The sequence below is a fragment of the Mesoplodon bidens genome, assembly GCF_964165515.1.
Source record: "Mesoplodon bidens genome assembly, chromosome: 3".
Classification (NCBI taxonomy): domain Eukaryota; kingdom Metazoa; phylum Chordata; class Mammalia; order Artiodactyla; family Ziphiidae; genus Mesoplodon; species Mesoplodon bidens.
Window position 1 is genome coordinate 128,164,213 of NC_138178.1, and position 13,786 is coordinate 128,177,998.

General features: G+C 32.1%; 1 protein-coding gene across 1 annotated transcript in view; it reads right to left on the reverse strand.

Annotated features, from left to right (window-relative positions):
* The window catches only part of SOS2 (SOS Ras/Rho guanine nucleotide exchange factor 2), a 102,454-nt gene that overhangs the window by 19,481 nt on the left and 69,187 nt on the right, over positions 1 to 13,786 (reverse strand). Inside the window, exons 12-16 of the mRNA XM_081227239.1 lie at positions 13,308 to 13,430; positions 8,961 to 9,064; positions 7,100 to 7,322; positions 3,341 to 3,460; positions 3,008 to 3,170 (exon numbers count right to left, since the gene is read on the reverse strand). Coding sequence (XP_081083365.1) covers positions 3,008 to 3,170; positions 3,341 to 3,460; positions 7,100 to 7,322; positions 8,961 to 9,064; positions 13,308 to 13,430 — 733 coding nt within the window. The remainder of the gene's footprint in view (positions 1 to 3,007; positions 3,171 to 3,340; positions 3,461 to 7,099; positions 7,323 to 8,960; positions 9,065 to 13,307; positions 13,431 to 13,786) is intronic.

Below are 13,786 nucleotides of genomic sequence, written 5' to 3' on the forward strand. Positions count from 1 at the left end.
ACAGAGGAAATGATTGTCTGTGAAGACATGAAATAAATCTACAAATAGAATGTTAATGAGAGAATGTAGCAATGTTGCTGGATATAAAATCAATAGGCAAATATCAACTGCATTTCTAGATATCATCAACAAAGAAAACAAGATTATTAAAATATTCTAATAAAAATCTAACAAAAGATGTGAGATCTTCATCAAGAAAACCATAAACTTTATTAAATAAATAAATAAATGGAGAGATACACAATGTTCATAGTTGGGAAAACTCATTATTGTAAAAATGTCAGTTCTTCATAATTGATTTATAGAGCCAGTATAATTCTTACCAAAACCCCAACCTTTAAAATAATTAAACTTAAAATGATTCTAAAATTTATATAATAGCAAGGGGTCAAGAGTAAGTCACTCTTGGGAATTTCCTGGCAGGCTAGTGGTTAGGACTCAGCACTTTCACTGCCAGGGCCCAGGTTCAATCCCTGGTCAGAGAACTAAAAAAAAAAAAAAAGAGTAAGTCACTTTTGAAAAAGAATGATTGGTGGGGACTTGCCCTACTATACTGTATCAAGAACTAGTATAAAATTATGGTAATTTAAACATGTGGCACTAGCAAAGTAATAATCAAATACATCAAAGGAACAGGATAGAGGGACCAAAAACAGACCCACACATTTATGGATACTCAACTTATGATACAGCTGACACTACAGATCAATGGAGAAAGAATGGACTTTGAATAAATGTGTGAGATCAACTGGCTAGCCAAATGGAAATTAGATTCCATACTCAAAACTCATTTCCAGCTGGATTAAGGACTTAATGAGAAAGATAAAACATTAAGGTAACAGAGGAGGATCTATTATACAAGACACCAAAAAGCACAAATTACAAAGGAAAAAAATAAGTAAATGTGACATTAAGAATTTTTGTTCATCAAAAGACATCATAAAAAATGGTGAAAATAGCAGCTTCAATCTGGAAAAAGATATTTACAACACACATAACTGACAAAGGATTAAAATCCAGTATATGAGAGAACTCATACAAATTCATTAGAAAAACTCAACCAAAAAAGTAAAAAATTTCCACAATACAAAGAACCAACAAAACATCTTAAAAGAGGTTCAAACTCATTAGAAATTAGGGAATTATAAACCCACACCACAAGACTAGAAAAATAAAGAGAACTGACAATATCAAGTGTTAGCAAGAATGTGGAACAACCAGAATTCAAGCTTCTGGTGGGAGTATAAGCTGGTATGATTAATACTTGAGAAAACAATTGGGCATTATCTATTCTATCATCCAATAATTCTACTCCTAGGTATACAACTTAAGAGAAATTTGTGCATGTAAGCACCAGGATAGATGCAGAAAATGTTTATGGCAATATTACTGATAATAGTGCCACACTAGAAACAATCCAAATGACCATTAGCTAACTAACTAATAAATAAATAAGCAAATAAAGAAATAAATTTTGGTAAAGTTATTTCTATAATATGATACAGCTATAAAAAAAGAATGAACTACAGTTAAAAGAAACAACATGGATGAATTTTAGGAATATAATGTTGGGTAAAAAAAGTCTTAGAAGAATTATATTCATATATAATTAAGAAACATGCAAAATGAAACAACACTGTTTAGAGATACAAACAGTAAAACTATAGAAAAAAGCAAGAGAATGATAAGCACAAGATTCAGCATAGTAGCTGGCTCTGAAGGGGCAAGGAAGGGGAGGGATTGGGAGGGGTTCTTAAACTGGATGCCAGGTAAACAGGTATTCTTTGTATTTTTATTCTTTATACCATGTACCTATTTTTATAAATACTGTTGAATATAAATATTCAACATTTTAAGAAGCTAAAGCTTAACGTCTCAAAATGAATACACTCCTTCAGAGTTTTCAAAATGAGAATTGAAATTATTAGTCTATTAGATAGATTATTTGGCAATATTTGACTATTAATATCTTTAATATAAATAAGTCCATACAAATCAATAACATGCAAACACCCAAACAGAAAAACACACACATGAAATCAGTCTAACCCTCCACTCCCCTCTCATCACAACCCATGGTAAGAACCAATGTGAAGAGAAGAGTATGTATCCTTCCACACTCTTCTCAATGCTTGTGCAGCTCACTTACACGTTTACAGTTTGTTCTGTTTTGTTCCATCAAAATGAAATCATATTAATTTTTCTAAAGATTTTTTAAATGGCTTTTCCCCTAAATGTCACAACTATTCTTCCAAGACAATATACACAGATTCTATTCACTTTTTTTCTGTAGCTAACCAATATTCTACGCCATAGATATAGGATAACATACTCAATCATTCTCCTACTGATGGACACAGGTTGTTTCTAGTTTTCTGCGACTACAATTACTGCTGCAGAAACTAGATCTTTGTACCTTAACTTTATAATCCACTGTTTTTATTTCTGGGTCCAAAAGTATCTGTATTTTAACATATACTGCCAGATTACTTTCTAGTAACATTGTAAAAGTTCACATTCCCAAAGGCAAATATATTTGCATGGCTGAGTCTCTAACTTTTCTATACTTTCTATATCTTCTGAATTTTCAATGATAAACACTAAGCATACACAATTTTATAGTTTAAAAAAAAACTAAGTTCTAGAAAGCATTCTCTCCATGTTACTCTTTCTTTGACTATATACTACCGGTGATTAAAGTAATTTGTACATTTATATTTAAAATTCCTTGTCATTTATTTGAAACAATCAATGTACCACTGAAAATATCCATTTGGAACTTCATTACATTTAGGTAAGCATATTAAACAGTCACAAAATTCATATTCTTTGATGAATTCTAGGCTCACTTATATTGATGTATTTTCTAATATTGTGATATCACTGTGTTTAAGGAGTAAGATGGATTTATAAAGGATTTACTCAAAAAGATCAGTGGTAGAAGGAATCTCTTTCACATTATTTTATCTCCCCCCAAAAGGATAAACTATTTAAGCCTAAAACTTACCTCAAAGGTATGATCTAGTCTATAGACGGATACTGAATTTACTGCACTGACGATCTCTAATACACCATTGAAATTATTCAAATCTTGAAAAACTTGCAGAATTTCTATAATTCTACTTAGTACTGCCACCCGTTCCTCAAAATTTTCTGCTTCCACAATACACCTAACCAAAAAAAAAGAAGAAAACAGAAAATCATGGCTTAGAAAGCAAGTTCCTTGTTTCACATAGAAAAGAAGAAATATATTTTCAACCACAATTTTTGCTTATATATGACTTAATATTATAGAAGTATAACATTAAGAAGTAATAAGACAAAGTAAATAAAAACTTACTTTTCAAACCAGAGAGTGAGATTTGTGGTGTGGCGAATCATTTTTAATAAATTTGGAGAATTTATTTCTTTATCTTCTTTGGTCCATACACTCCCTACAAGTTCAGAAGGTTGAACTTTCCTGTGGAAGCAAAAATCAATGCACTTAACCTACAAAGGATTAGTATCAAAATTATTTAAAGGTCTCCTAAAACTTAATAAGAAAAAGATGAGTCTAAAAGATAAAGGAACAAACATAGAAGCAGGTAATTCACAGAGAAACAGAACTGAATAGCCACGAACATGAAAAAATACTTTAACTGTTACTCAGGGAAAAGAACATTAAACCACAAGGAAATCCCAATTTATTCCTATCACACTAACAGAAGTGTAATACCAAATGGGTAAAAATGTGGATAAAAAGGGAACTCTCCATCACTGATGTGCAAGTAAAAATTGATACAACCATTTTGTAAAATAATTTGGCAATATCTCATAATACTGAAAATCTACATACTAGATTACACAGCAATTGTACACCTCGGTATATATTCTAGATACACCAGTTTATAAGAAAACATTTTTAAGAATGTTCAGTCAAGCATTGTTTCCAAGAGTGAAAAATCCCAAACAATCTAAAGGCTCCTCATCAAGAGACTGGATAAACTGTGGAGTGAGTATTCATACAATGGAATACAATATAGCAATTAAAATAAGCAAACTAGAGCTATACTCAGCAACTTGAACAAATGCTAGAATCAATTTAAGTAAAAAACAAGTCACAGAATGATATATCAGTATAAACAGCCTTAAAATGTGCAAAATAATGCTACATATTGTTTATGAATGTGTGTATGTGTATAAATTATAAAGACATACATAGGAATAGTAAATACCAAATATAAGATAGTGGTTATCCTTTGGAAGAAAGAAGAGAAATGGGATTAGAGAGAATTACACAACGGGTTTCAATTTTATTTGTAATGCTTTTGTTGCTGATGAACCCTCATTGTATTATCTTCTATATTTTTTTAATACCTGAAATACTGAAGAAAAAATCAGATGGAAGAGCAGATTAAATCACTGTATACAGTGATTCAGGATTACATAATTTTAAAAAAATTCACCATTGGCATTGCCATCACTGTCCTACAGACTTGGCTATTATAATAATAAAAAAGTTCAGTAGATTTGAGTGTAAATGGGTGCTTTGAACAGTCTTGGAAGTAAGTTTTCTTAAGTGGTTCTATTATTTCACCAGAAATTAGTTTACAAAGAGTGTCAGTATTTTACATATGGTACCATTCTTCCATAATACACATATCACTTAACAAAGGTATTTCTATGTTCTGAAAGTAGGTCCACATAGAGGTAGGTGCTCCCTTATTCCTGATGTCCATTCATGTAACACTATAAGGAAAAACCTAATTCTGTACTACTTGCTTTATCTAAGGAATAAGTCCCTTCATTCCCACCTATCACAAATCCCACAGTAAAGAAGCAACTTAAGTGCCCATCAATAGATGAATGGATAAAGAATTTGTGAGATACACACACACACACACACACACAAATACTACTCAGCCATAAAAAAGAAAGAAATTCTGCCATTTACAACAACATGGATGAACCTAGAGGATATTATGCTAAGTGAAAGAAGTCAGACAAAGAAAGACAAATACTGTATGTTATCATTTATATATGGAATCTAAAAATATAACAAACAAGTGAATATAACAAACAAACAGACTCAGATATAGAGAACAAACTCGTGGTTACCAGTAGGAAGAGAGAAGGGGGAGGGGTAAATTAGGGGGAGGGAATTAAGAGGTAACAAAGTACTATGTATAAAATAAATAAACTACAAAGATATATAGCACAGGTAATACAGCCAGTATTTTATAGTAACTTTAAATAAAATAGCCACAAAAATATTGAATCACTATAGTGTACACCTGAAACTAATATAATATTGTGTATCAACTATACTTCAATTTAAAAAACTGTGTTTTCCTACAAAAATTCCCACAATATCAACAAAAACCACCTGAACTCCAAATTACTTAAAATATAACATGACACTCTGAATGAGATGGTAACAAACTCAGATGGGTGTGCTAAATTCTGAACAGCACAGTCAGGGAAAATCAGAAACCCAATTCTAAAGAAGGTAAAGTTTTATATCTGGTGCTTTCCCACATTCTCCATTTACACTAAACTTTATATGTTCTTGCTTTTCCCTGTGTAATCCCAGTTTTAAAAAAAAACAATGGCTGCTACTCAGGATAACTTCTTAGGGGTGTTTGCATTTTAAAAGCGGCTCCTGAATGCAGAAAAGTTTTTGATGGAATGATAGTGGTAGGGGTTTATTTTCTGGCTGGGGCTGGCAGGTGGCGATTACCTATAAGGCCTGTACTCTGTTTTTTTTTTTTTTTTTTTTTTTGCAAGGCCTCTACTCTTCACAGGAGCCTGGGTCGTAAATGAAAGAAGAAAGCTTAAATTATGAGGTAGATAGGACAGAAAGAGGCTAATGTACTGGGAAGGACAGTGGTTTTAAAAAAATGACAGAGGAATAAGTTGATAATGCAAGTGGAAAAGAGAAAAAACTGTGGTTCGGAAGGTATGAGATGTATGAGTTAGTAATTCTGGAATAAAATTTGGAGTGATGACAAGATTCAGAATATGACCATAGGAAATGTCTGAGTTGGAGTAAAGAATGACATTGGAAGTGATAAAGCCATGAAGCTAAAAGATCAGGTTGTAAATGGGTGATCTGTGTGGATACAGGGGCAGGAACTGCTTTATATATAAAGACAAATGATGCGATACAGATAAAAATAAATAGTCAAGTATATTTCTAGTGATCCTTATAAACAAAAGAAAATGGTTCAGAAGTTTTAAGTATGGTTCATCATCACACTACTTCAAAAATATACTTTTCTTTAAAGTGAATATTGACTTCAAATAGCTAAAGTATTTGAGACTCCTTAAAAGAAGTGAAGAAATCTTTACTCCTCTAAGAATTTTGTTACTCATTTGCCTTGCAAACCTAACCCAGTCAAGCCCCACATTAAAATTTTGATTACAGGGCTTCCCCGGTGGCGCAGTGGTTGGGAGTCCGCCTGCTGATACAGGGGACACGGGTTTGTGCCCCGGTCCAGGAGGATCCCACATGCCGCGGAGCGGCTGGGCCTGTGAGCCATGGCCGCTGAGTCTGCGCATCTGGAGCCTGTGCTCCGCAACGGGAGAGGCCACAAGAGTGAGAGGCCCGCGTACCTCAAAAAATAATAATAATAAAATGAAATAAAATAAAAATTTGATTACATATTGAAAAAATTTTTTGATTACATATTTGGGAAAAAAAAAGAATAAAACTTAAGTCACTCAATATTCTATTTACTTAGCTGCCCAGAGCCTAGCATCCATACTGACTGTCTTAATGGAACCAACTCAAACTAAAGCAATATGAGAAAGTATTAGGAATAGGAGCTGGGTGACTGTCTATAAAGTGGTTGCTATTGTACTGCATTAGTCTTCTCTCTGCCACTCCTCTTGTGAAGGATTGCTAGGACCTAATCTAGGCCTGAAGAGCAATAATTTATGACTTTCACCTGCAGAACAGACTATAGTTAAGAACTGTGCTATGAACTTTCTTCCCAACACACAAGAACAGATGAAGTATTTTTAAGCACACATGAATAATTTTCAAAATGTTCTGAAAATAGATGGAACTGTTCAAAGTTCTTGAAAACAGAGCAGCGAATTAATGTTAATTGTCTACCTGTAGAGATCAGATTCCAAAAGTGTCAGCTGACGTGCAATTTCTATTGGATGAAGTGTCATGAGATCAAACGTTTCAAACTGCCCTGGTCTGCTGATATGCCATTCAATTGGTGGAGGTGGACTTTCAAAGGTAATATTATGGCTTATTCCATTTGCCTGAGCTTGTTTCTTCCTCTTGATGATCTTAGCAATTGACTCTACCCATTTCTTCATAGTTTTCCCTAGAAAAAGAACACAAACAAAAATGCCCTTTACTTGACAGATATAACTGCAAATCTTCGTATAATCTGTAACTTTCATGCACCTTCAACAACTATCAACTCATGGCACTTTTTGTTTCATCTAACCCCACTCATGTCCGCCCTCTACTCCTTATGTTATTTCAAAGCAAATCTAAGGTATCATATAATTTCATTCATATTGAAGTATTATCTAAAAGTTAAAAACTTTAAAATAGCCATAATACCATTATCACATATAAAAATGACAATATCTTCTTAATATCATCAAATACCTAGTTAGTATTCACATTTCCCTGATTGTCTCATGTTTTATTACAGTTAGTTTGTATGAAATAGGATCTGAACAAGATCTACATTTTGCATTGAGTCAGTATGTGTCAAGTCTCCTCTCATCTACAGGTTCCCCTATCATCTCTCATTTTTGCTTGCAATTTATTTGTTGAAATTCACTTGTGGAGTTTCCCAAGTCTGAATTTTGCCAATTCCATCGCTGTGGTATCATTTGCCATGTTTCTCTGTCCCTGTATCTTCTGTAAATCAACACATACAGATTTGATCTGGTCCAGGATAAACTTTCGACATGAATACTTGCAAGACTATTTCTGATAAGAGGCATATAATGTCTCTCTTTTTATGATGTTATTAGGAGGAGTTGAGAAATGGTAATATTCTAATTCTATCATTCCTTCTTCACTTATTAGTTGCAATGCTTCTTTAAAAACTTTCCTTCATCAACTATTTAGTTATCTTGAGGTATAACTTGTATAGGAAAGGCCTTTAAACAAAATCATTTACTGGCTTTATTCTAATATGTGTGTGTATTTTAGAAGCTTCTTAGATCACATATACTCTAGTGTCTGCATTAAGAACATGAAGTTAAAAATTAACTTAGTACTATAAACAATTTTAAAGCACACATGATAAAAATGTGTTTTAAACATCTCAAAACTGAAACAAAGGAATCACATTCTCTATTTAAAGTAAAATTTGCCTTAAAGAACAAGTAGGAGATGAAAGAAGCTAGACTTAATTATGGTATTCTTAATTAATGCCTTATACTATCAGAGAAAACATGAATTTTCTTGATTCAACAGCATACATTTGATATGTACATTTGTTTAATATTCACCACCTAGAGTTTCATTTCATGGGCTGTGTTCTGAAACTTCAGGTAGGAAACTCCTATCTTTCAGTTGTCAAAAATACACCAAAAACTTTTCCAGGGGAAGTAAATATTATTTAAGAAGCTATTAACCATTCAAAACTGAAGGATAAGATTAAGGAGGAGAAGAAAACAGATTAAATTATACAAATATTCAATTATTTAAAGGAATGGCAACCATGAGATGAGATAACATTAAAGGGCTTAAATTTACTAAAGAGGACTTTTGACTTCTTAAAAAAAAAGATTCTCCTAAAAAACTTCAAAAGGCAAGATTTTAACACTTCAGGTGGTTCTAAACACACGTGAGCTCCTTAGAATCTATAAAAATTATTCCAAATGTTACTTCTGCCTTTTAAAAATGAAAAATAGTCTAGCTTCTTAAATTGAAAGTCATAAATTAAAAAAAAAACCTCATGAGACAGAAGATCCAATCAAATCTTCAAATAATATACCTCTTACACTTGAAATGAAGGATTCTAGTCTTTCAAGCAACTCCAAGTCTCTTTCAAAGTCATAAAAATGGTGTTCAACCCAGTGCCGAAACACATTTAAGATCCTGACAAAATGAAAAGAAACACATTTTAGTGAAACCCAAGCATTCAATTATACTTCTTTCACTTCTCTAATGCCGTGGTGATACTTTTATATACTAGGGCCAACATAACACTCAAGAGAGTCTCTAATTTCTATTTAACTAATACCTTAAGTACTTCAGTAATATGAACTGTTTATTATTCAAAAATTATACTTTAAAAAATTTATAAGCATAAAAATCATGGCTTCTATACTTAATTATCCATTTATGTTCTGGAAAAGTACTTTTTCTTTATTTATATGTAGAAAATTCATACTCTGTATAATACAAAAGCAACTTTTAAGTTCTTCAATTATAAAAGGATTTTTTAAAAGCCCTAAAATTTGATGTATTTTCCACATAAAATGGAAAACCAACTAAGATGTAGTGTATTTGGTTCTAAATTCAAGTGCTATCATCAAATTCCTATGTAATTTACAGGTAGGTTCACATTCTTTTATTTCAAAAGACAAAAATATTTCTGACAGAGCTATTTTGTTTTACAGTACTTCAAAAATAATTACTTACAGAGATTTAAGCAATAGAGATTTAAGCAACCTATACAAATAAAACATTCCATTCTCCACCACGAAGATACATATAGTGTATATTAATTACATTAGCATTTTTCCTTCATTATTTCAATGAATATTTCTAGTTAATCTTCCCACCCACTGCCCGTGACCCCAGCAACAGTCAGACAATAGTTTTTTTCCCAGACTAAGAAACTTTTAAATTACTAATGGTATCTGTAATAAAACAACCTTAAGTGCCTGGTTAGCTCAGTGGCTTAGAGAGTATTTCAAGTGATCACAAAATTGATAGCTTCTAGGCTAACACTAGTTTTCAAATAACTCTGCTTCCATCCTTTCTAATTCCTAGTTTCTACAGAATCTAATGTAATTTAAAAATTATCATGTAAAAGAAAAAAAATCTCATCACTAGATTTCACCAAAATTAAGAAAAGTAAGATAATCCAAAGATGGGGAGAAAATATGTGTAAAACATTTATCTGACAAAAGACTGGCATCCAATCCTACTCAATACACTACTACAACTCCATAATGAAAAGACAACTCAATAAAAAATAGGCAGAAGATTTTAATAAAGTCTTGACCAAATAAATACGAATAGCCAATAACAGACAATAAAAAGTTCTCAACATTGCATCATCGAAAAAATACTAATTAAAATCATAAAGAGATATCACTATACCCCACCTGTTTGGCTAAGGTATGAACACTGACATCACTAAATACTGGTAAGGATAAGGAACAAGTGGAACTTCATAAATTGTTGGTGAGAGTATAGTATTGTACAATTACTTTGGGAAAAGATTTGGCAGTTTCTTTTAAAATTAAGCACACACCTACCCTATGACCCAGCCTCCCACTTTGAATTATTTACAAGAGATATATGAAAAAATATGTTCACGAAAGACTTACAAACTTCATAGCAGCTTTAATCATAATAATCAAAAACTGAAAAGAACCCAGGTGTCCTTCAGTGGGAAAGTGAATAAACAAGTTGTGGTATATTCATATAATAGAATACCACCTCAGCAATAAAATAGAACAAACACTGATATAAGCAACAACATGCTCAAAAGCATGTTGAGTGAAAGAAGTCAGACACAAAAGAGTATATAATACACAAATCCACTTATATGAAAGTATAAAACAGGTAAAAGTAATCTATATAGGAAACTGAAAGCTGCTTTGGGCAATGAGAACAAAAACTGATTAGAATGGGCATTAGGGAACTTTGCTGGGTGATAGTAACACCTTATACACCTTGACAGGAGTGTGGATTATAGAGATGTATTTGTTAAAAATTCAGAGTACACTTAACATGTATGTGTTTCATTATATACACATTTTACAACACAATAAACAAAAACTGAACTGTTAATTATATACAAACTGAAGTATTTAAAGAGAAATGTGTTTTGAAACATGTCCCCCAAATTAGATGATTAATGGACCAAAAGAAGAATGATAAATCCATAGACCTGTGATAAAATAAGGATAGTAAACTGTTAACAGTAGATCTAGGTGGTAGATTCCTAGGTGGTACAGTTCACTGTAAAATTCTTTCACCTTTGCGTTATGTAAAAATTTTGTAATACAATGTTGGAAAAAGTTACTATCATTATAAAAATTACTATATTGCTAAAAATCCTTCAATGTTTATAGGCCAAGTTTAATAACTTGGCATGGATTTCAAGGCCACTGACAACTCCGCCCATTCCATGTAGTTAATCTAATCTACTACTACCTGCAATACAATTCATTCCTTTTGAGTCATTTTCCTTACCTATTTCCTCTGCACACTACCCTCATTTCTGCCTTCCTGCATTTGTTCATACTATTTCTCACGACTCTGAATACCAACAATCACCTTTTTGCCTATCTGTCTAAATCCTATATATCCTTTGGGAGCAATTTCAGATTTTACCTCTTCCAAAATGCTTTCCCTAATTTTCCTGAAATTTTATGAGGATGTATCTTTCTAAGCCACTTAAACACTTGAACATTTAAAATAGAATAATATACAACTGTTTCATGTATCCCTTTTCCCCAATAAAACTGTAATATCACAGTGGCAAAGAGGATATTCTATGCTCTTTGTTTTTTCGTTTGGCAGCGCTGCGCAGCATGCAGGATCTTAGTTCCCAAACCTGTGCCCCCTGCGACGGTAGCATGGAGTCTTAACCGCTGCACCACCAGGGAAGTCCCTCTATGCTATTTCTGTATTCACTATAGTTACAAGTACAGGACTGAGAACACAGAAAATGCTTAGAAATAAATACTTAAAGAACATAGATGACTGAGAGTCTAATATTATATTCTGCTCTAATATAGCAACCTCATAAATGTGTGCCTCATGTCAAGGGGCTTAATTTGAGTGTGTATTAGTACAAATGCATCACAGCTAGGAGAAAAAAATTAATTACTTCTTTATTGTTCAGGGGTAAATAATCTCATCTTCTTAGGCAAAGAATGACACATTAAAAGTTTTGGCTGAGAGACATATAGTTGGGAGCACTATCATTCCTCTAAAACTGCATTTTTTTGTGGCAATCATCCTGAAAAATAAGCAGTTAATATACTCAGTTTCAAAATGTCAATTTATTCATTAATACTAATCAAGGAAACAACATTTACAGGGAAAAAAATATTTAGATCATATACAATTAATAAGATATCTCAGTTTTCCCATGGAAAAAGGTAGATAATACTTTGGTTTTCACTTGGACTATAAATAGGCCTAATCAAAGGAGCTTCCAATTTTCAATGCTCAGTGAACACTGAAACAAACAAACAAGCACTGGCTTAGGAAGTCAGATATGGATCCTCTCCTGTCACTCCCTTCATATGACCTATCTCAAATTACTTTATCCTGTTAAAGTTTCAATTTTCTCTTAAACAAAGTGGCAATAGTAATTGTGTTGTGAGGATGAGATAAAAAAGATAAAGCACTTAGGCACACAGAGTAACCTAACAACCAGCAGATGTTATTATCAGATACATTTTTAGAAATTATTAAACAGATAACCAATAAGGACCTACTGTATAGCACAGGGAACTATACTCACTATCTTATAATAACCTATAATGGAAAAGAATCTAAAAAAGAAAAAAAAATATATATATATATAAAAAACTGAATCACTTTGTTGTACACCTGAAACTAACACAAGATTGTAAATTAACTATAGTTCAGTAAAAATTTTTTTAAAAAGAAAAAGCATGAAAAAAATGATTGAAATGACACTTTTTAGACAAGTAACAAATGTCTATGTATCTTGTGGGAAAAGAGTGAGGAAAGAACTAGAACTTTCATAAATATTATAAATGGTAAAAAAAAAGCTCAGAATTACTAAATGATCACAATGAGATAATGAAGACAAAAAGGGGAGGGGGGATTGACAGTAGGCAAAATTCATATGAAATTTTATAATTTTTATTTATTAGGTACCCTGACCTGCAAGTATAACATAGCACATGCTAGAGGTATCTGATGCATATAACACAGTATATTTTAATAATTAATTTTCTTCAGGGAATTAAGAGTAGCTTCACATAAAAAGAACTTTGGAAGTTTAATTTGAACTGCTATGAAATTAATAATACCTACATCTGAATTAAGAGGTAAAAACTTTTGTGCTAACTAAGTATTGAAAATTGAATGGTACATAAAAAATATAATATTCAGGCCAAACCTAAGTTGTACTGGTTGGACGTATTCCTTGCGAAACCTTTTAAGGTCTGCACTGATTGGCTGCTCGCCTTTCTCTACTGCCAATTTATCTGCTTCAGTAGGTTCTGGCTCTGGAATTTCAAATCTAAGAAGAAAAGCAAAATGAGAGAAATTTTTTGTTGTTCATACAGAAATGAGAAAGATTTCAAATACAGCAGAAAAAATATTTTAACTAAGCAACCTTCTTTACTACCATTTATGTGAAAAGTGCAATTACTGATAAACTTCTCTTGAAGTATTACATACTACAAAAAACTGCCCTTTGTCTATAGTACTAAGTACTTATATTCTTACTTTTATCAAAAAAAGTTTAATAACTAGCATTGACCAACATACGAAAGGTCAGTGGAAAAGATCTAAGAAAACAATCTATAAAGAGTATGACCTCTTTAAAGAACATAACAGAGATACCTTATCTAATAATCTGTCCTTAATATTTAA